The 23,338-nt window shown below is 41.3% G+C and overlaps 1 protein-coding gene across 4 annotated transcripts in view; it reads right to left on the bottom strand.

Annotated features, from left to right (window-relative positions):
* Positions 1-271: 271 nt before the first annotated feature.
* Positions 272-23,338, bottom strand: part of znf423 (zinc finger protein 423) — a 112,165-nt gene continuing 89,098 nt past the window's right edge. For 3 of the 4 annotated variants that reach the window (XM_036126365.1, XM_036126376.1, XM_036126373.1), the window contains 11 exons: positions 23,032-23,309; positions 21,684-22,070; positions 20,579-20,760; positions 18,280-18,819; positions 17,038-17,185; positions 14,548-15,108; positions 14,265-14,449; positions 12,596-13,011; positions 12,276-12,492; positions 10,088-10,172; positions 272-453 (listed from right to left, as the gene is read on the bottom strand). In XM_036126365.1, coding sequence (XP_035982258.1) covers positions 287-453; positions 10,088-10,172; positions 12,276-12,492; positions 12,596-13,011; positions 14,265-14,449; positions 14,548-15,108; positions 17,038-17,185; positions 18,280-18,819; positions 20,579-20,760; positions 21,684-22,070; positions 23,032-23,309 — 3,166 coding nt within the window. In that variant the 3' untranslated portion in view covers positions 272-286. Of the gene's footprint in view, positions 454-9,521; positions 9,587-10,087; positions 10,173-12,275; positions 12,493-12,595; positions 13,012-14,264; positions 14,450-14,547; positions 15,109-17,037; positions 17,186-18,279; positions 18,820-20,578; positions 20,761-21,683; positions 22,071-23,031; positions 23,310-23,338 lie in introns of those variants that run through there. The other variant, XM_036126381.1, reaches the window with a different exon arrangement.

The raw sequence follows: 23,338 nt of genomic DNA, 5'->3' as shown, positions 1-23,338 counted from the left end.
GCGTCACAGTAAAGTCAGTTTTTAAAACTATTCAAGTCAGTCTTGTGCAGGAATCTGCTGACTGCACACCATGCAATCTGAATTCTACCTCAAGGTGTCTAACATCTACTGATCACCCCCAAAGCTGCTGCGCTGAAACAGTAATTTGTGCAAAAGTTGCTCCTCGTTCCTTTGCATTTTCTCTCCAAACAGCCAGAATTTCCTGCAACCTTTTAAAGCGGCGCAGGTTTGTCATTCCAGGCTTTCTGAAGTGTTCCTGTGGGCTCTGGCTGCTTGCAAGGAAAATCTAAGGAAAGGAAGGGGCGTTGACCATTTCTGCAACGTGTATTTTTATTTTTTTGAAAGGAGGGTAATGTTCATGGTGATGAGCAGACAGAGAAAGAAGCGCTGCCTCGCTCACTGTGTGAGCTAGTAGACAGAAAGCGGACAAACCTTGCTGACAGGTGGGCTCGTCTATGGCCATCCAAGGTGGGGATGGGGGAGAACGGAGGAGAGAATGAGCAGGGTTAGTAAAATATGCCGTGAACGCGATGGGAGGGGGAGGGGGGAAGCAGTGTTATAGACAAGGCAGCTCACCAGTCATTCAGGGAAAACATTTGTAATCTTTAAGATAAAAGGAAACAAGCAAAAGGAACAAAGAACACTGTTGGTAATGCTTGTGTTATTCTTTGGCTTTAGGATGAGAAATGTTGTATTTAGTCCTCAGAGCCGACTCTATAATGTCTGAAGATGTATCAGAATTGATCTTTTCTGCGTTTTGCTACATTCTCTTGTTTTTCCAGAAATGAGTTAAAACAAATAGATTACCGTAATGTCGCGCAAACGTGACTGGGAGAAACATTTCCTGCTTTAATGTTGTTAACCTTAGAAACCACAACCTGACAGAGGGAGTCTAAAACGAAGCAGCAAGACGGATGTTCAACCAGTTAATACAAATAATACACTGGATCATGCACAGTCTACTCAGAAGAGGAGAACAAAAGTGATTTTTCAGCAGAATATCTGAGCTGCTTTCACTTCCTTGTTATCCCTGACGAATAAGTTTAGTAGATTTTAGACTTTATTTGTTCCCTGAATCAACCACGGCTAAAACAACACCCTGGGAAAGGTGGGAGTTTTGTATTATCCGAGTCTGTGGAGCCTATTTCTTGTAGTTATCCATTCAGAAAGTTCAAAATATTTCTCAGGTCTAACAAAAGAAATGTGATGCATGCTTTGAATGTATTCAATCATTAACTGGAACATAGACAAGAGACGCAGAATAAAAATGCTTAAGTTAATATTAGCTTTTTAAAGTTTCTAATTAAAAGAATCAAATCTAATGTACTAAAATTACTTTAAATTCTCCCCAGATGTTGAATAAAGTCCAGCTGAGGGTCTTTGAGATGAGCTCTAACGCTCTGGTTCGGGTTTTGGGCCAGAACTCTTAACTCGGATACAAAAGGTGCTTCTTACAGTAAAGCTGGCTGAAATCCACATTCACAGACATAAAACAAAAATCAAGGCAATGATAAATGGAATAAATGACTAAGGTCTGCTAATAAAGTGGAAGTCTTGTTTTGAACAAAGCCATAAAAGCAGAACCTTGCTCTGTGCTTGTAGACGGGTTTGAAAAGTGAGGTTTCATGCTGTGAAATCTTAACCGAGGTGATTAGCAAGGCATTAGCGGCTGCAAGCAACATTTCAAACCTGCTGTTGACGGCTTTATTTAGGCAAATGAACGTGTTTAATGCATAATTTTAAATAGATTCTGTAACAAATAAAGCTTTAAAAACCAACATCTCCGTCTTGCTTCCTGGTTGTCGTCCAGGAAAGAGAAGCTGCTCGTCGACGAAGGATAACACTCATACAGTGATTCGTCTCACCACCTCACACCATCACATGGGGAGGGAACTACTTCATGATGTGCAGCTGCACAGCAGAAAACAATAAAGGCTGCCAGAAATCGCTGCGGTACAGTCCAGAGAGACTCGCAGGAACAAATATACATGTTCATACAGTGACAGGGAGGGGTGAGAGGAGATATGAGGACAAAACAAGTCAGTGCAGAGTGGCGTTACCCCCAAAATAAATCTATCAGATTTAGGAGAGCAGCTGATGAAACTGTTACAGCTGCTGTTCTGGAAAATTAGCTGATCTCTTTCAGCAGCTGCGTTATGCAAAAGAACATAAAACTGCGTGTCTAGTTCATTTTCAATGACTCCCTCCATCAATGTCTGCAGCAAGTCTTCATCTTCCCCTCCTATCTTCTCCCCAGAAAAAAATGCAGGAACCAGCGAGTCTCCCTGAACCCAGAACAAAAACAAACGTTCTCTCTGTGCCGTTTTTCTCCAAAAACCAACTCTCCACGTTTTAAACCATTTTAAACACACTGCCTGATGATTATAAAAGCCCTCAGAGAGCCGCAGCTAAGACTAAACCAATGTGTGCTTTTCTTTTATGCAGAGAGAAATCTTTCTAAGTGGGATTTAAGATTCAGGTTTCTCATATGCTTTAATAAGACCAAAGCAATCAACTCCAAGGAATCTGGGGGGGAAAAACGCCATTTCAATGCAATACATGTTATTTTCTTGACTTAAACCCTTCTGTCTTGAATAGCTACTTTTAGCTCTGTAGTTGCAATGCATTTCAAGGCTAATTATAACTCAGAAAATGTAATATTAAAAATGTCTTTCCCTTAAGAAAGTGGGTGATTCTGGTTGCTGAATTACATTTTTGCTCCACTGCAACAGCATTACAAATCTTGACTAAGTCTACACTAGACTTAAACGATATATTGAATGACATTTGTCATTTTAACATCCATGTATGCAATGTAGCAACAGTAAAAGACTGCTCGGATGCAGGGTATTACATCTGAAACCACATGCATGCAAACACTGCATGCCAATAATGGTTTGGGCCCCTGGATAGACTTTAACCACCTTAGATGGCAACAAGAATAACATTCAGTGGCCAAGATGCTGAGGCTCCCAGCCTCAGCATGTTATGAAGAGTCAGGGCCATGTGGGTTGAATATCGAAAGGATCAGCAATAATATCACGACACAACGTTTTCCTGATATTCTTCCACAGCCCTTCAGTAGTTTAAACTGAAGCAAACAAAGCAACCAATATTTTATCAACGGCCGGTGATGACCTGCATCTCAGCTTGGTTCCAGCTGTAGTGGGTCGAGAAGGAGAACGCTCTACATGGACTTTTTGAACTGGTGCCATCAGGAAGACGGTACCGGGACAATGAAAGCAGAACCGGCAGAATGCTACACAGCACTCGGCCTCCAACTGTTAATATGCCAACATGCTGTTGAGGTTATTTACTTTTCATTATCCCTTGAACTTTCTATGTCTTATTCATTCCCTGCGTACATTCAGTTGTTTTATGGTAATCCAGATGTAAACTGACTACCATAAAACGGTTGGTGTTTTTTGCAGGATGCATGAGCCAAAGGAAACTCGTCTGCAGCCAACATGTAGAGCCACCAGCCAGGGTTAAGAAAACATTGAGAACCTGTGAGTTTATGCTGTGTAAACCACATTCACTGTCATGAGTGGCAAACAATATTAGCAATGTGGAGTATCTGTCTTTGTGTCGTGATTCGACTTAAACAGCTACTTTTAAACAGGAGTAACAAGGAATAAAACGTGATCCACAGAGGCTGCGTTCCCACTGCAGGTCTTAATGCTCAGTTACGATGCTTTTTAAAATCAAGCTCCAAACTGACCCGCATGTGCAGAGGAACAACAGCAATGACTTCACGCCCAGCAGCTTTGGTCCAGGAAACATGGAAGAGTGAGTTTTATGGTTTAAAGTGTCCAACAGGAGCCCAGCGGGTGCTCAGGGGGAAAGGCACGAATAAAAAGAGAGTGAAACTCTGGCTTCTGGTGTTTTATGAAGCTTTGGCTGCACAGAGGTCTGCTTGGATGTGTGGATGCGGCCAGGAATGGTGGGGCAGGGATTTTAACAACTTCACAGAGACCGAGTTCATTCATAACTTTAGGAGGTCAAGGGCAACATTTAATAACATCTCAGCACCTCTCGATTCCAACGGCAGAACAATCTGTTGTATCGTTTTGCAACGGGGGCAGATTACAACACGATGGTGCACAAATCTTACACGGTGCGGCATGTCCCTTATCCAGACCAGCCGTCCAATTTAGGCTATAGCAGAAGTTTTGCTGCATGTGTTAATGAGGTCCAACATCTCATTATCCCTCCTCTGACTAGCTAATGCTAACTGCTAAATCATAGATGCTGATATTGTACTTTTTTGTTATTTTCTTTTTGTCAGGACACTCGTGTAAAAGAGATATTTCATCTCAAGGAGTCTTATCCTGGTTAAATAAAGGTTGATGATGATGACTGATGATGCTATCACTTCCAACCACCGCCGGCGCATATTTGTGACAAATGTCGATTGATAGTGAGGTCAAAGACGTATCAAATCCGTCTTGGTTGTTCCCACTGGAGTCACATTCAAAAAGATCAGATAAGAATTGGATTAAAATTACTCTTTGACCAATGTGTCTGTATGGCTTGATTGAACTGACTTAGTAAAGAGCCTTGAGATGACATGTGGTGTGAACTGCCGCTATATAAGTAAAAGTGTATTGAACTGAAAATTCAAGACAATAAATGGAAATGGCTCAAATGTGACTTGAATAGATCAGATTTGAGCGTTTTCACTTATCCTAAATCGTCTGACCTGGTCACTTGTCCTGAAAATAAATTATATTCACATTTGCCTGCAGTAGGAATAAAGCCAGAAAATGATGTCAAAAATGTTCCTTCATAATATGTTTGTGTTGTTGTAAAGTGCAAAGAATTATTTTTCTTTGAGACTATTTTGGAAATGCAGGTCAACAAATTACATTCCAAGTCTCTATATGAGAAATGCATCATTATTTGTAGCAGGTGTAGGGATTAAAAATTAAAACGTTAACATTGTCAAGCAGCGAGTCAGCTGCTGGGTTGTATTTCACTCAAAGATTAGATTTCCAAGCTGAAGTCAAATCAAACATGGAAAAACCGAATTCCTTCAAATCCAACTTGCCTGCAGCGAGAACAAAACTTTGTAAAACATGAGGATTAATTGTTGTTTTTCTATTACAGTTTTTTCCTCATTAACTTGGCGGAGCATTCCAGGCAGCATATATGAGGACCCAGTATGGACCAGAGAGGTAGTCGGTGCATTTGGGCTTCCAGTATAGAATCCACTACTGGGGGCAGCGGGTTCCCTACAAAGGCCTAAATCTCAAATGTGTACTCAGAAAATCTGTTCAAACTGCATGACAAATGTAGGATCCAGATGGTTCAACTGCTTTAAGCAATTAAACTGAGGCCATTGTGTTTGCAGTCCAGCCTGGAGCCCATTTCCTACCCACATGGAACCCCACATGTTGGGAGATTGACTGTGAAAACCTGTAGTTGTTAACATGTTCATTTGGAGTTTATCCTATTTATAAAAAGGCAGAGACATTTTTATTGGCTTACGTTGCTAATGATAGTCCCTAAGTGCAAGAATTAGCAAACTCCACTGGTTCTCCAGCCTGCAGCTGAAGCATTAAGCTGGAGGTTAAACCTTTTCCCAGATCCAAGAGTGTAGATACGCAGGAACACCAAGAGGAAGCAAAACATTTTGCAAATCAGACAAGAAGAATGTCTAAAACAACCGAAATGAACAAAAGAAAATTTTACTGAACCTTTGTGATGGAAAGTTAGTCCACAAAGAGGATTTGAACCATTTTTGCTGCTTTCAACCTTCCGGCCTCCTTCCCCTCCTGTGGCTGAGCAGCTCTTCTCTCCTGGTTTCCAAGCAAAGGCCTCATGGTGGTTTAATTAACGTCGGAGCCAAAGTTAGGGGGAACACACCCCGGGCGTGACGGTCCAATCAGGGGGAATCTGAACTGGGAACCAGCAGCAATTTAAGGACCTCAGTGTGAAGATGAAGGGAGGTCAGTGTGTTGCCCTTCTTCATCAGAACAATTCAGAAATACTGAATAAATTGGGGGGGGGGGGGCATATAAAACTGCTTTAAAGCACCTTTGATTTCTTTATCTTTTCCTTCCAGCAGAAAATCTGGTGAACTATTGATCAGGAACAGCTTGAAAGATTATAGGAACACCTTCCTGATCAGATGGAAAATAGAAACAGACGAGATGACTCAAGACTTTTGCACAGAACCGTCTGGCTGGTATCGTACCAGAGTTAGCCGGTGTTTGCATTGGGAAGAAACTTTGATCATTTAAGGCACCACTTATATGTAGAAGACGATTTTAACCTTTGCAGATGTTTGCGTTTGTTGTCCACATGTAAAATGAGCTTCTTGCCTCTAAGACACAGTTTCATTTTAGCTTTTGCTTGTCCTGCTGTGACGGGGATGTGCAAAACGGATGAACACGTTCAATTTGTTTAAAATAAAGTCCAAATGATTCTAGTTGACTGGATTAGGGAATAAAAAAATGTCCTGAAACACCCATCTCATGCATGATGATCCGTGTTGCTTGGATGTCAGCGATGGTGTAATTACCAGGAGCACGTGAGGCAATAAGCTTGCTCTTTACATTTCTACTATAATATGAATGCAGGGCTGGAAATACGTCAGTAAACATTAAGACAATGAGCATCAGGCTGAAACAGCAACAGCAGGAAGGACTTAGGTTTCTGATAAGGTGAACATGTGTGACCTCCGGTAGGCCGACACTTTCCCAGAGGATGACAGAGAATAACGAGAAGAACCGGATCAGAAATATTCCCACCGTTACGTTGCTGCTAACCAGCTCAGGGTGGGTGCATGTTCTGGACCAACTTAAAGGGCGGAGGCCCAGTGGTTGGAGCAGGTTTGAATCCCACAGATTGCTACTCTGTGTCCCTGAGCAAGACCCTTAGGGATGGGAATAAATGCAGAGGAAACATTTTATTGGAACGACAAATAGAGATGATTATACCCTAATGCATCGGGGTCCAAAGTCCCGGAGATCAAATGTGGCCCCGGAATAGTTTTGTGCAGCTCCTGACTGCAGTTCCAAGAATGGTGCTAATTAGATTAAATTAAATTAGATGACCAATTTTGAGGAATGTTCTTCCTGTTTGGAATACATAAAAAAACTTTGAGAAATTGAGAAAATATTCGACCCAAAAAGTGAGGCAGCTGTAAGCCATTTTTTTTATTAAGACCCTCAGGAGACTCTTTCCCCAACTTCAGCAATTAGTTATTTTCTACCTTGTTTCATTAAAATATTTCCTGATTAATGTATTGCTGAGCAGGTAAAAAAAGAAACTAATTCACTACTGAGTGGTTTGATGATTTAGGCCCACGGTGCAAAAATACCTGGACCCCTCTGGCCTATAGAGCAAACATGATGTTGATCTAATTTCCATTTAAACACCAACAGGTGAAGCCTTTAACTTTTACTGTGTGGACATAAAGGAGAAACATTAATTAGATCCATAGCAGCATTCATAGACTTTTTAAGGTATCCAAACATGCAGCCATTTGCATTCAAAAACTTTGCTTTGACTTGTCCTGATCCAATCCAAAAGACATCCCAGTTATCTTAAGACACTTTAAATGAGGATTTAACTTGGACATATCGCACTGCACTGGCATTAATTTACATCAGAAATTGCATTTTTTTTTCTATCCTTTTGTCCAACGTTAGGAATCTTTGTTATGTTGTAAATGAAGCTTTGGATTAATTTGTGTTCTATTTCTGCTTATATTAAAGTTCAGACTGATAACAACTGGCAGCCGAGAGAACAATAACACTTGATAATTAACGTCTCCCTCTTGCAGATTTAATAACAAGTCTCTTCATTAGCGTTGCCAGGTCAGACACAATTTCTGTTTATTTTCGTACTTTTCTTGAAGCTGAGCTGCAGAAAGTAGCTGAAACAGACCAGCGCTAAGCTGATCACAGTTTGGGGGGTAGGAAGTATTAGAAATGCTATGAAAAGACAGACGAGCAGCTGCAGAAACGGCTGCGCTGCATCTCCACGACGTTGCTGAGGGAACATATTCCTGCTTCACTGTCAGCGTCAGAGCAGGAACTAAAATGTAAAAATAGTGAGTTCCTAAAAACATTCTGCCTCAATAATTACCGTGCTCTCACGATTTCACACAGTTTCCTCGTTAATTAACCCAAAACTGCCACCAACGTGCATGCGTGTGGAGCTCCAGGAGAGGAGGATGAGGGAGCGATTACATGGGTGATGAAGGAGAAACATGCTGATGGTATCAGGATGAGTTTCCATTGAGATGGAGGCAGCAGAAACGACAGGAAGGTCTCTGAGAGGAGCGGGAAATACAACTGAGCCTATTTTTAAAGGTTTTCCACCATCTTGTCTTTGTCACGCTTTCAGTTTCAGAGAAGAATCGCCTCTAAATATGAATTTATATCCCAATAAAGCCCCATAATGTTCTCAGTAAAAGGAGACATTTAGGACGGAGAGCAGCAACAGATAGGAGGACTCTATTATGTCTTAGAATTAGACTTAGACAACTTTATTGTCATTTTTTGTATTCACAAAGTGCGTACAGAACGAAATTCGTTGGCATACAGCTTGAAAAAAAAAATCACAGTTAATTGCACTGATATAGTTTCACTGATATAGTTTCTATAGTTCACATCAACCCCAACAACATCTGCATCCAAACTGAATTCCTACGTCTCGCTCCATCATAGGTAGCTGGAAACATGGGTGTCCTTCAACTATCATTCTCCCTGGTCATTTTTGTTCATTGTATTAATTTAATTGAGTCAAATATTAATTCACTGTAAAGTATTTTTATCTATTTATTCAGAATTATTATATCTACTAAACTGGGTGTTTTTTTATGTGCTATGTGTCTACTTATTTTATTTATTTATCTATTTCCATCCACCCAACCATCAAAGTTAACCGTTATGTTTAGATGAAGGATTTAGATGAAGACTTTGGCGATAACAAATAACAACTTAAACAACAAAAACAAAGGTTCCTAGGACTACAAGGATTTTAACTTTTTCAAACAAACTTCCTGCTCTCATCAAATCTTCCTTTCTATCTGGTCTTCAGCGCCTTCCAGCGGCGCAGAAGCCATAATCCAGAAGATCTACTATAACGCCCAGTCAGCTCTGCTTCTGCTCATTTTTTCATACCGTGCCCCACCTCCTCTGCCACTCCAGCATTTTATTAACTTTTATTTCCGTTTTGGTTATTTTCTCTAACTCCAATAGGCGCCAAAATAAACTGCCTCCACAGCAGAGTTGTTGTTTTTTTTTTTCTCCATCATAACTATTAAAGCAATACCGTTGCGATGTTGAGAGTCCTTATAAAACCTAAACTCCCATCTGGTATGGATGTGTCTGCTGGGTTTCATGAAGAAAGAGGTTCTGCAGCTGCATCAGAGCCGACTTAAAAAATGTACACACACACACACACACACACACACACACACACACACACACACACACACACACACACAAAACCCCCTCAGAGTGCATCGGTGCCTCTACCTGTCAGGTGTGTGTGTGGGGCGAGCAGAGTATTTTCTTCCCTTAGAACAACTCGAGGGTCCACCTCGTTAATCTCCATGACGACAGGGATGCTAAGGCAGCAAATTAGTGGCGAGCAGAGAAAAAAATAATAAGAGTCCCACAGGATGCTCATAAAAGAACATCCAAACTCCAAAGATGGGTTTCAGTTTAACTTGTGCAGTGTGGTAACGATGCAAACACAACTTTCTAACCTTTTCCCACACTTAATTAAGTCCCCTAATATCTGAGCAAATGTGTGTGTGCTCAGATTGCTCAATGCAAAAGGAAACTCAGGCAACAAATAAACACAACTGAGGAACTTCTCACCTAATTTCAGCATCTGGTATAAAAACATCTATTAGTTCAACCTCTCAGGAACTATAAAACGAACCGCAGCTCCGTTGCACAACCCACAAATTAAAGAAATAGCCATTTTATTAGTCTTGAACATGGTACATTTGTGTGTTTGTGTTGCATGAAAGTGCTTTTAGATTGACATATTTTTGTCAGAGCTCCACAGAACCAACGCCAGAACACACACATGGGGAAAAAAAAAAAGATGTTTTACTCACCGATCATGTGATTAGCCACATGGATCTGGATCTCTCTTTCCGTCTCAAACGTCATTTGGCATTTAATACACTGGTAGGTCTTTTTCTAGAATAGAAAAACAAAAAACAATGCAATATTACTATTTTTAGTTTTGCATTTTTTTTATGTTATTATTTTGGTGATAGATGGGAACACCCAATGTGCAGCTGCACGACTGCGTAGAAAGCAAGAAAAGCAGACTAAAAAGGAAATGAGATTTATAACAAAAGAGAGGCTTAGGCATGAGGTAAGAACAATAGAGAGATAGAAAGGTGCCGAAAGAAGCATAAAATCCAGGATGAGTCACAGAAAGTGAGAGCTGAGGAGCAGCTCTGCTTATCCATTCACTGCACACAGCGATCACTCATGCACAAACACATACAAAATACACAAAGGCCCCACTTCCACTTTCCCTCTGCTGCTTCACTCCGCTACAGTCACTACACACACACACACACACACACACACACTCAGAAAAATCCTACTTTGTCTGCTTTGTGCTATTAGACTAAGCAGAAACAAAGGTGTAGGTAAGACAGGGAGTCCCTGGGAACTGACACACTCACACACACCTTCACTCAGAAACACAACGCCAGCTCCCGGGGAGCCTGACTGTCAATATCAAGTAGAGCGAACAGCTCCCACAATGCTGCAGCGCGGCCCAGCCGCAGGACGCGCTGGGGCCCGGCTGACACACGCCGACGTGCGCACACGGATCTGCACCCCGGATACACGCAGCGACACGCGACGACGCAAACACAAACTGTCTCCTGCTCTCCAGAAAACATCTCCATCTGCTGACTGCGGCTCAGATACCCAACGCTGCACCGGAGGGATAGTTTGGAGCAGGACGCTGCAGAGAGGTTATGAGCGCCAAACATCTCACCGGCAGAGGACAACTCTCTGAATGTCTTCACTTTGACAACAGAATGAACACCTTTTGTGTCTGTAAGCCTTTTTTCTCTGTAATATTAAAATTCAGCATCTCTTCAACTTATGTGCGGTAACAAAACTGGTTGGTGGCAGAAATACTGATTGAGATTTATTGCTCGGTACGACCTTTAGCTTGACATAATTTCACATTTAAAGCATATTTCTGTAAGTACTAACATTTTCTCCGGCTGGAGCCAAACACTGTTGAGCTGGATGTAACGCTATAATATTTGCTGACTGCAAACTGATAACCAAACCATGATTTCAGAGTACAGCAACGTATTAGAAGATAAGGAGGGGAAAACAGAAACAAGATCATTTCCTGTTGACTGGGTGGATCATTGTGACCCATTCTTCACTGCTGCTGTAGATCACTGTGAATCTGAAACATTTTTACACCTCTGATTAAAAATTTGCAGACGGATCGTTAGACTCTGTGGTGTAATCAGTAGCCGTCATTCTTGCTCTGCTTTGGTGTGGAGCTCTTTAGATAAACATGAGTGGTGCAATATTCATCTGAATGCAGACAAACATCAATGACAGACTGGTGTAAATTAGGGCTGCACTATATTGTTAAATATTGCAGTTACAAAATCAATAGCAAATAACTCGCTTCCCTTTATTTTCCACCATCATAATCATCCCCTCTCTCTCTCAGACCTTTGCTCACTAAGATCTACATCAATTATGCGCAATTAAAGTCAATCCAACTGGCCAGATGTTGCATTGGCAATCAAGAGTTTAATGCATAGCACTCGAAATAAAGCCAATAAAATATTGCATTCAGGCATTGAAAAAAATTGCCTTCATTTAAATAACAAAATACTCCTTCGTAATTGACCGTTTAATGCTAGTGTGAAGGTTTTTTAAAACGACAAGGCTGGGATTGTTTGAACTGGCTAGAAATCAAAGATCTGCTTTGAGACCAGCCCTATCACAGGTTAGACATTGACAGGTCATGGCCTCTCATCAGAACCCCATTTTAAATGTCCAAACTCTCCCTCCATGGTATTCTGGCCTGACGAGCTTTTAGCTGAAACCCTCCATGAGGATTTCACTCCGATTCTCTAAACTGAGATTATTCTGACAGCGAGGAAGATACCGATGGCTTGTACTGTAACTACACCTAAAATGAATCAGACTACACCTATAAAAGCCTGTTTTCCAGTATTTTACCTCATGACAACTATTTTAGGCATTTGTTGGGCATATTTTCATCAACAGTTTCCGTCCCACCTTGGGTGCGGGTGAAGACTCGGCCTTCTTTCCTGCTGCGCTGGTTTCAGGGCTGACCTCCGGGTGATCCGTCTGGACGTGGCTCTCCAGGTCCTCGACGCTTTCAAACTTCACGCCACACTCTGGACACCTCAGCCCGGTCAGGGCCTTGTCTGGCTGAGCGTCTCCGGGCGTCACAGCTCCTCCAACCAGGCTGGGACTCTGGCCATTTGTTCCCCTGATTGGATTAAAACAAAAGCGTGCAATTATAACTACAGGGTTTCAACCTGCAACTGAACCTGCTCCCTCCTTGTCATCTGAGCTAGTGAGCTCCTTCCTACCTGCTCATGCAGCTAGCACAGAGGCCGTAAGGTAGCCCGTTGACGTCCAGTTTCACCAGATCCCCTTTGTTCTTGAACTCCTTCAAGCAGAAGGCGCATTTGTAGAGCTTGTGCGGCTGCAGCTGTCCGTTGGGGGACGAAGAGGCCGAGCCGTTCCCCGCACCCGCTGCCCCGTTGCCGCCTCCGGCTCCTCCCAGCGCCGAGCCGGAGGAGAGCTTCTGCATGTGGAAGGTGCCGTGGATCTTCAGCTCCAGCGTTGAGGTGACGGTCTGCATGCAGACGACGCAGCGGAAGCCGGTGAGCGAGTTGCGGAGGTCGGGATGCATCTGGCAGTGCTCTATAAACTCCTCCTCGCTCTGCAGCGGCATCTTACAGATCCGGCAGGTCCCCGTGTCCAGGCTTTTACTGTGGGTCACCTGGAAAGAGAATCCACCCAGGAATGAACAATGTGCACATAAGAGATCCCTACAAAACCAGAGTCTGTCAAAGAACAGAGACATTTTGAGGAAAGCTTCTCAGGCTGTGGAATCCAGGGTTCAAACTAAAACTCCTCCTCCTGATCCACAGCTGCACAGGCTGAAGCTGAACTAATAAACCCACATTTGCCTGCAGCTTGTTGCAGCAACAGTTGCTTCTCTGCAGCAGATGCTTCACATTTTAAGTGTGTAAAAGAAGGTGCAGAAACACATCTGCATATTCGTCAAGGCTAAAATTAGCTTCTTTACTCAGTGTGAAGCATAATAATAATAATAATAATGATTTTGGTCCCACTCAACATTTCACACACTGAATAAAACGTTTAATAAGTAGACTCTGAGGTCTTTCTGCATGGAGTTTGCATGTTCTCTCTGTGCATGCGTGGGTTTCTCGCCGGGTACTCAGGCTTCCTCCCACAGTCTAAAAAACATAACTGTTAGGTTAATTGTGAGTGTGTGACTTTGTGTGAGAATGGTTGTTTGTCCTGTGTGTCTCTGTGTTAGACTGTGTTGGACTGGCAGCCTGTCCAGGGTGGACCCCCGCCTCTCGCCCAATGACCGCTGTACACAGGCACCAGCCCCCTGCCACCCTGCATCGATAAGCTGGCATGGACATAAATGGATGAACTGATATTTAGCTAAATAAACCTTCTGCCATTATAGTGGTGCATGCATGCATTAATTCTGCCATTAACTATTTACTCGTGTTAAGCTTTCTACAAACTAAATGTTTATGTTTGTGACGGTAGAACAGGAAAGAAGTTATGTCGGTGAGGATTCTCCGTCATCCAGGTCATGATCAATCCAAAAAAAAAAAAAAGGTCAGAAGTCCAGTTGTTTTGTTTTTTAACCTTTTTTGGAGAGATTTGGAGTTGTTTATGAGTGGAGAAGGGGTTGTACAAAATATTAAAGGCACAGTTGCCAATAAGTGTAACCGCAGTAATGTCATTTATCTGATTTTACTCACTGAACACCTTTTTCCTACTGCAATAAAATAGTAATAAGGTGATTTCATTAAATTAAATGAAAGAGGGGAATTATTTTTAAGCTTTTCACACATCTTTACCAGGCAGTCAATAAATGCAGCTGTTACTGTGACCTCTGAGCCTACCTTGTCTGCCTTTAATTTACCGTTATTGGACCTAAACACAGACCCAGAGCTGCAGATTTTCATGGCTCAGATCAGCCCGTACCTTGTGTTCCGTGAGAGTCAGCAGAGACGGGAAACGCTCTCCACATATGGGGCACATGTAGTGTTTGGCGGGGCCGCGGTGCGTCTGAGCGTGCTCACGCAGGCCGCTCTCAGAGAAGAACGTCCTGGAGCACACGTTGCACTTGTGGTTCCCTTTGATGAAATCCGCCTTCTTCTTTCTGGAACCTGGAAAACAGAAAGAAAAGAAATGAAACTTGGAATATGATCACAAATCCAATCCAGAAAAATGTCACACACACTAGAGAGGTAGACTTAGCTCCTACCTGCATCATCTTCTCCCGGCCGGATGTTGTGGTCACGCAGGCGGTGGTTCTGCAGGAGCGACTCCATGGTGTAGGCCGCTCCGCAGATGTCGCAGGCGTACATCGGCTCCGAGTTGTCCAGCTCCTCCTCTCCACCACTTGCCTCGTGACTGTTGGCTGTGTCGCCCACCTGCGACGACCCTCCTCCTCCTGCGACGACCACTGCGCTCTTCAGCAGGATGTTCTGCAGGTCGGCTTGCTCAGCAGCGGCGATTGTTGCTCTTTCTGCACCTCCTGCTACTCCGCTCGCTGCTCCTCCCCGCTTGGAGGTCTGAGCGAGGCCGTTGGGCGTTCCATTCTGACTCCCGCTGCTCCCGGTGCCTCCTCCGTTGCCGGTGACGTTGCTGCCGTCGAAGATGCAGTGCTTCTCTCGCAGGTGTCTCTCCAGCAGGGAGATGGCGTGGAAAGCTTTGCCGCAGAAGCGACACGTGAACTTCTTGCTGTGGGTGGTGATGTGACACTGGAGCTCCACCTCGGTTCCAAACGTCTCCCCACAGAAGATGCACTTCCGAGGCTTCAGCCCTGCAAGGAGAAACATCTCATTAACGTATTTTTTTTTTTTTTGAAAAACAACAGATTATTTTTTGTTTTGTGAGAAAAGCAACTTATTTTGGAAACAGGAAAAGGACACAGCGTGCTTTAAGAATGGTTATCCCTCTTCACAAACTCTTCCTGAAAAGTTCCTGAACTAGAAAAGTTTGTACCTCCTTAAAGTTTTAGTGGTGCTTAAGGTGCAAGGCAAGGCAAATTTATTTATAAAGCACTTTTCAGTAGCAAGACGATTCAAAGTGCAACCAATATTATATGTAAAAAATGTTTGCTTTCAGGGCCAAGGAGAGTCAAAACCTTTCAGCACCACTGATTTTGATCATTTATTTTCGTGCCAAGTTGTTAAAAAGACAATAAAAATGTTTTAAACCATACCATACAATTTAATTTGTATGAAATATGTGAAAAGAGATGACAAATCAAATTGCAGTTGCAGTTTTCACACATTGAACGGCAGTCAGTGGTTTTAGAAAATACCAAAAGGACAAAGATTGATACATTTAGTTTAGAAAACAAAATTTTCTAATTAATCTCAAAATAGAAAGTCTGGCCAACTTTACTATAATTTATCAACAAAGCCACAAGATGCAAGATGTGCAAACATTTTTTTTAATTCATAACAGAATAAAAATGCACTAACGGCTGGTGCAGATGGAAACTTTTTATTGCTAATTAGGGCAATTTTTTTACAGACAAGTTAAAATCTTATAGTTGAATGTTAGGTACACAAAAATTGTGTCTTTACTACACATTTATTTTATATGCTCTTTACTTTCATGGTAAATAGAACCACATCTATCCAAATTTTACTCAAATTCATACTTTGGTGCATTATAATCTGATTGGAATCTATTTATTAAAACTGGCTAATTATAGATATTCTGGTTTATTTAAAATGATTAAAAAAATTACAGCAGGTAAAAAAAAAAAAAAAAAAAAATCACAACTGTATGGTTATGTTATATTTTTCTAATTATTATTTTTTTGGTCCTTGAGTGCTTTAGAGTTGACAATTTTAGCCCACAGGCTGAAAAGTTTGGACACCCCTGGTTTAAAACAAACTGAAGACACCCCTTCGCCTTCCTGCACATAAATACGTCAGTCAACATCTGACAGTCTGTAGCCATCTCTTGTTTTAGTATGAAAACAAGAAAACTATCCCAACGCTACACCCGGGACCTGAAAATATGACCTGCAAAATAATAGTTTTTTTTTTTTTCTTTTGCATGTACTAAGCAGGTTATGATGAGAAGCACACTCCACTCACAACACCTGTAAGGACTGCCTAGCTTCGTTCTGATTTGCTAATTCGCGTCTTGGCCTAAATAATGTGTAAGGTTTCCCGCTGCCTCTGCACCTTTGAAGATTTGGTTCAATGAAAATAGGAGTATGTAGATTGGTAAAATCCCTATTTATTTTCTAGAGGAACCGGGATGATTTCCTGCAGTTTGTGGGATTAAAAACAGATCTTTTATTTGCATTGTTTTACTCAACCTTCTACATATGGAGACTGTGATGTAACAGAAATGTTTTCTCAGGCCTTTATCAACCCAAAATCCCCAACATTATATAACTAAAAGGAATGAAGCTGTAAAAAACAACCAATAGATTGCTGCTCACAAGTTGTATTAGCGCTTTTTCAATAAAATTTGCAAACGACAGGACGGCACAGTATGTAGGGCTACAAAGACCAGCTCCTCTTGGAAGCCCAGAGACTTAATCACATCAGCATCTGACCAACTCACACAGACGGGTTGATGCAGCATCAGCCCTTACACAAGAGGTGAAAGAAATCCCAATTTGAAACTGTCTTTTCAAAGGAATGATTATAAAAGATACCCAAATAAGTCAAAGTGAAAGAGGGAATATTTCACCATAGTCCATCAAAGAGATGAAAAGTACCTGCGAGTCCACCTGGAAGGCCCGACCTCTGGCCCAGGTGGTTATGTTTGACATGCAGCTGAAGATCTGCCTCCTTCCTGAAGTCCCATGCACAGGCTGTGCAGCGAAACAACTTCTTTTCGTTGCTGTGTTTCACAGCCAAATGCACCTGGAGGAGAGGAGGTGGATATAACCCAGGATGTAAATCCATGGTTCCTGCACATTTTTTCATTATGAAATGCAATAATTTCCCTGACTCAAATTCCCATTTATCTAATTTTAATATATATATATATATATATATATATATATATATATATATATACAAAATTAGCATCTTATGCATGTATGTATGTTTGTATGTATATATGTATGTATGTATGTATGAGGGCTGGGCAATACAGAAAAAAAAATGTAACATCATATTGATAGATATCGATAAGCAGCCCTCGCCATTTTATATCTATTCTTAGATAAAGAACTCACAAACACTGAATTCAAACTCAACCCTTTATTCAAACAACGTTCTACCAAAATTCAGTTTAAAAAAAAAATATCCGCTCTATAAATTCTTAGAAGGGGGCGGAGCTTGGTGATGGCGTGTTCCTTGGTCTACGATTGTGATTGGTTGGGAGGAAGTAATGACTGTAGCTTTAACCTACATGATTAATGCTAGAACGCAAAAGCAAGAAAATTGTTCTTCTATTTAACTTTTTTTTTATCGCACCACATGTCTGTCAATCTATATACAGTATATTGTTATTGAATTACCGCCATGCCCTAGTAAGTATGCATTTTGATAATAATAATAATAATAATAATAATAATAATAATAATAATAATAATAATAATACATTTTATTTCAAGCGCCTTTCAAAACACTCAAGGTCACTGTACATGTACAAACAATAAATGGTAAAAGCAATGTCGTCATAATTAAAAGAAACAGCACAAACTACACACAGGAAAGTAATATAAAATCATAATGAAAAGGTATTCTTGAACATGTGGGTTTTGAGTTTTGATTTGAACAAGGGTAAAGACTCGGTATTGCAATTTTAATGTCTATATGTGTATGTGAATGGAAGTACAATGGGGCAGAGGATAGAGTACAGGAAAACAGAGATGTTTCTTAAAGCATTTCATGCTTCCACTGACTTTTCCAGACAATATAGGAACTCTGTAAAACTATCTTCCATGTAATGTAGTGATGGGAATACTCTGTATAAAAAGAAATCCTATTCAGTGAAGTTTGTGGTTTACCTGTATGGAGACCTTGGAGTCGAAGACCTCCTGACAGAGGGTACAGTGGTACAGGACGAAGGTGTGCATGTCCAGCAGATGTTTCTGGAGGTCGTCCACGGAGGAGAACTGCTTGTCACAGCTCTCGCACACGTACTGCGTGGATGTGGTGGTGTAATGCACTGTGAGGTGCTGGAGAAGCGCCTCCTGTGTCTCAAAGTCTTCCTTGTTGCACTGCGGGCAGGACTGGCGCCTCAGCAGCATCTCCAGGTGAGACTTCAGGTGCGCCTGGAAACCCTCAAAACTGGCAAATCGAAGGTCGCACTGATTGCATGGGTAGTCCCCGTTGCTTCCCATGGACGGAGTGGAGTCTCCACCCAGTCTGTGGCGTTTGGGAGAGGAGATCTCCACGTCAGAGGAGGCCGGGCTGAGGTCAGCCACCTTCGCCTGCCGTTTGTTGTTAGCCAGCGGGATGTTCTTGTGGTTCTCCTTGATGTGTTTGGTGAGCTTGAGGAGTGAGCCAAAGATGGGAGAATTGGTGCAGTAAGGGCAGGAATAAACCTGGACATGAAAAATAAATTTTCATAAAGACTGCTTTGCATCAACATTCGCTGTTAACGGTGAATGTTAGGCCCCTGTGGACGGACAGAGAAAATGGAAAAAGATATGCGGAGCAGGAGGAAGATAAACAAGCACACTCCTTAAATTACAATCAGGCATAGCCTACAGCTTTGACAGCCTCTTTTCAGAGCTAGGGCAAAAATCTTGAGTCGTTTGCAATTTCTTTTCTCTTCTAAACTGTCGGCAATCTTTGAAGTGGTCTTGACCTTTAGATATCCAGACTTAATGAAGTTCTTTTTTGTTAATTAAGCCAACTAGCTCTGATCTATGAATCATTGTGAGTCCTGAACTGGAGGGTACATAACAGAAAAAAAATTATTTAAAAATCACCTTGTAATTACATACTATAATCTTAAAAGCTAAAAACACAAATTATGTATACATTAATGAATCCTCTGAAAGCTAATGTTAGCTTTATTTTTAACCTAGGTCTTAAAAACTTACTTTTATCTAATTGAGAAGCAAATAAAAACCACAAAGTTAACAAAAAATGCAAAGGGCTAGCATATCTTTGTTTAGCTTACTTTGCAATAGCTTACATTTCTTTACCTCATCATGGCTAATTTCGGTGTAATTTAGTTTTATCTATCTTATGTTATGTTTGCTCAGCTTGCCTTACTGTAGCTAATTTTATCTTACCTTGGTATCTTAATGTACTTAGCCTACTTTATTTTAGCTGATCTTACAATACTTTAGCAAAACGTACCACATCCTAGTTTAGTCAAGTTTATTTCACCTTAACTTATCCTTCTTTACCTTATCCTACCATAGTGTACCTAAGGTTAATATTAGTTTCAGTTAGCTTAGTTCATTTTAGCTTATTTTGGCATAAATTATTACTTTAACTTACTTTGGTCTATTTGAACCTACGTTCAGTTTAAGATAGCTTAGTTAAATTGAGCCTATTTTAGCATAAATTAGGGTATTTTACTTTACCTTACCCTAGTTTGCTAAAACTTAGAACAGCAGAGGTCTTCAACATGGGAGTCGTGACCCCTAGGGGGGTTTCAGAGGTACTGCAGGGGGGGGGGGGTATAACATTTAGCTCATCTTACTTTACCTTAGCATAACTAAGCTTTAGTTTACTTTAGTTAAGTTGACGTTATTATTTTACCTTAGCTCATCTGACTTCACCATGTCCTAGCCTAAAGATTGAATCAACTAATTTCCCTCTACAAAAGTTCTTTTGACAAATTTTCAGGACTGTGGTCTCTCTAAAATGCAAATGTAAGATCAGGTGTCATGTTGAAAACCTGACATATTACTGGCTGGAAATTATGAATTTCTTGTGTCTACGTAACAGTTTTCCTGTTGTTGTTTTTTTAATATGTGATATCCAAATACTATTTGACTGATTGAGAATAATGCTAAACATTTCTTAATTTTTTTCAACACGGTTTTTGTTGCCATTTTAAGCTCGTTCTACAAAATGCTTTCACGGTCAGGTACAAAGACTGAACAGAAAATAGTTGCAAATGTTGAAAGAAAAACTGTGAAAAGCTTTAGAAAGCCTGGAGAACTATAGAACAAGTGCAGTTTAACATTTTATCATAACGTCTTAAGGGAAAAACATGAAGAAATTACACAATTCTGCATAGGAAAAAACTTCAGCATTTCCAAACATTGCCAAAAAAACTGTAGAAACAGGTAGTGGAAGATTTTACAAACAGTTAAAACCCAGACTGGGTTTGATTCTCACCTCCATGAAGGACTGAGACGCAGCCTGGAGAACGGGGGACTCCAGTTTGGCCACGGCTCCTCCGGAGGCCGCCCCGCCACCTGTAGCCGAGGTGCAGTGCGTTTGCTGAATGTGCTCCGTTAACGAGGACTCTGTGAGGAATCCCATGGAGCACTGGTTGCAGAAGAAGGCATGGTTCCCCTCTGGAACAGTGACAGGACATTAAAATTCACCATCCAACACTCACTGCATGGTTTTAATGGTCGATTACAATTTTTGGATATTATTCACCTCTGACATTGATTCCAAGCAAATTCAGACACCTCTCTAAGAGCTAAATTAAACAGCACAATTGTTTTACTTGTTTTCTTAATATATATGAATCTAAAATAAACTCAGGGTTGGTTTGACAGTTCAGGAATGTTTCTGTCACTGGAAGACACCTTATGGACAGAATATAGTAAACATGCCAAACAAGAACTGTTCAAATGTTTTTCATTGTGTGAAACAATGAAAACTTGTAATTATTCTTTTTAATCAGTTCTTAAGTTTACTTTAGGTAAAACTTAAATATAAAAAAATAATATATGTCAAGATTATTTAAACCTTTTAAAGATTACAAATTTACAAATACTGTGAATCATAGGTTTTCTTAGGAATAAAATAGGATGCATATAAAATATGTTTTAATTGCTATGTTTGGCTTTTAACAAAGCATGAAGGTTTGATTTTTTTTGGGGGGGGGGTGGGGAAGGGTGGGGGAGGGGCTCCATTTACGGTTATATTTTGTCATATTTCTGTTTTTAACTGTAACTTCCCCAAAAGTGCGTTTTTAATCGTTTATAAATTTTATTTATTGCTGTAGTTTTTTGCTGTTGGGTGCAGGAGTTTGGTCAACAGGAGCTGCTCCTAAATGTGCTTTAAAATGCAAAGCCTTTTAGGTTGTATTTGCTTTTTTATTTTATTATGCATGATTTTTCCCCCTAATTTTAGGTGGCAGCTATAAACAAAGGAACACAGGAAAAATATTTCTAAGTACAGAATCTGTCAGTCAACTGACAAATCCAATAATACTAACAGAGATGTATATTTTTACAGGAGGCCGTTTCCTTTAGTCTGAACAGACCTAGTGTGGTGGATCCTGCCATGATCCCACCCGGCAGGCAGTGGGACACTCGGATGTGCTCCTGCAGGGAGTTGATGTCTCCGAACATGTCTGGACAGTAGTTGCAGTGAAACGCCGTGACGTTTGTGAACTGAAGCAGAGGGAAAGCTGCTGCTGCCGCTGCTGAGCCGACGCTCCCTCCGCTGGCGCGGTGGGCCTTTCGCACATGCTCGTTGAGGTTGTAGAGCGTCGGAAGAGTTTCCAAGCAGAGCTGGCAGGTGTGGCTCTGCTGTGGCTTGTCTGCATGGATGGTCTTCAGATGGATCTCCAGCACGGCCAGGCTGTGGAAGTCTCTCTTTGAGCAGTAAGGGCAGGAGTACGTCACTTTAGCCCAACTCCCTCCAGAGCCTGCAGAAACAAGTCATGGACATTGTAGTATTAGCACTGTTGCTAATTTGCAGAAAAAATGTTTTTAGCAATAATTTACTTTTGAATTGGGGTTTTGTTGTGTATGCATGAGTAGTCAGTATCTTCACTACACTGGACTCCTAAACAGCTTAAATAGTTACCATATTTTTGCGGACTATAAGGCGCACTTAAAATCCTTACATTTTCTCATAAATTGATGGTGCGCCTTATATATGATTACTGTTGTGCTTACTGACTAATTTTATGTGGTACAATACGATCAACAATCTGTTAAAATGTGTAAGTACGACTTTGGTAAGCAAGGAAGCCGCTCCGCTCAATGGATATTCAGAGCATTACGGTACACTGTGTCACTTCCTGAGGAGACTCCTGAGCTGTCTACAAGACTGCCTGACTGTAATGTCTAAGCTAGAAGTGCATTCATGTAAGGCAGCCTGGAGTACACGCTAGCAACAATAAACCTAGTAGGTTAATTCAATATAAAAGTTAGGCGCACTGCAAAAAGGGAACTAAAAGTAAGACGAATTTTCTTGAAATTTGTATATCTCTCCTTGATTTGAGCAGCTAAATAAGACTCTTTGCCAGTGGAATGAGTATTTTTACCCCTAAAATAAGATAATTTGATATTCTGCACTTGAAATAAGATGATAGAGATGCATTGTTCTTATTTTAATTGCAAAAACCTTATTGGCAAATACTCTCATGTACCTGCTCAAATCAAGGAAAAATACATTTCAAGAAAATTTAAGAATATTTAATGCGCCTTATAATTCGGTGAGCCTTATAGTCCAAAAAATACAGTAATTATTAAACGATATGAAACTAAGTGGTGAAAAATAACCAGAAACTGCAGCTTTATCTCTCCTAAAATCTCAGAGCAATGACAGTTAAAAGCTACCTAAACCATTCCTTTAACCTCTCTGATAATAGACGACCGTACCTTGATGGGCCAGACTTATCCCCCCATCCTCCACGGAATCAGCACCTCTCCTGCGCCCTCGCTCGCCGCTCTGACTGTGTTTAAGGGTGGAGTCAGGGGTGGAGCCTCTCTCCAGACTGGCGCTGGAGTCCGGCGTGGCCGAGCTCATCGAGGCGACACTCCCCAGTGGAGGGTCGGGGCTGGCGGCGCTGTGGTTGGAGGAGTCGGGCTGGCGGTGGCTGTCGAGGTGGCAGTAGACGTCCTCCACAGATGGGAACTGCTCTGAGCAGACAGGACATCTGGGAGAAACGGGGGAAAAAAAGGTGAG

The sequence above is a fragment of the Fundulus heteroclitus genome, chromosome 2, assembly GCF_011125445.2.
Source record: "Fundulus heteroclitus isolate FHET01 chromosome 2, MU-UCD_Fhet_4.1, whole genome shotgun sequence".
NCBI classification, from domain to species: domain Eukaryota; kingdom Metazoa; phylum Chordata; class Actinopteri; order Cyprinodontiformes; family Fundulidae; genus Fundulus; species Fundulus heteroclitus.
The sequence above is the reverse complement of the archived record's forward strand: the minus strand, read 5'-3'. Positions and strand labels throughout refer to the sequence as shown.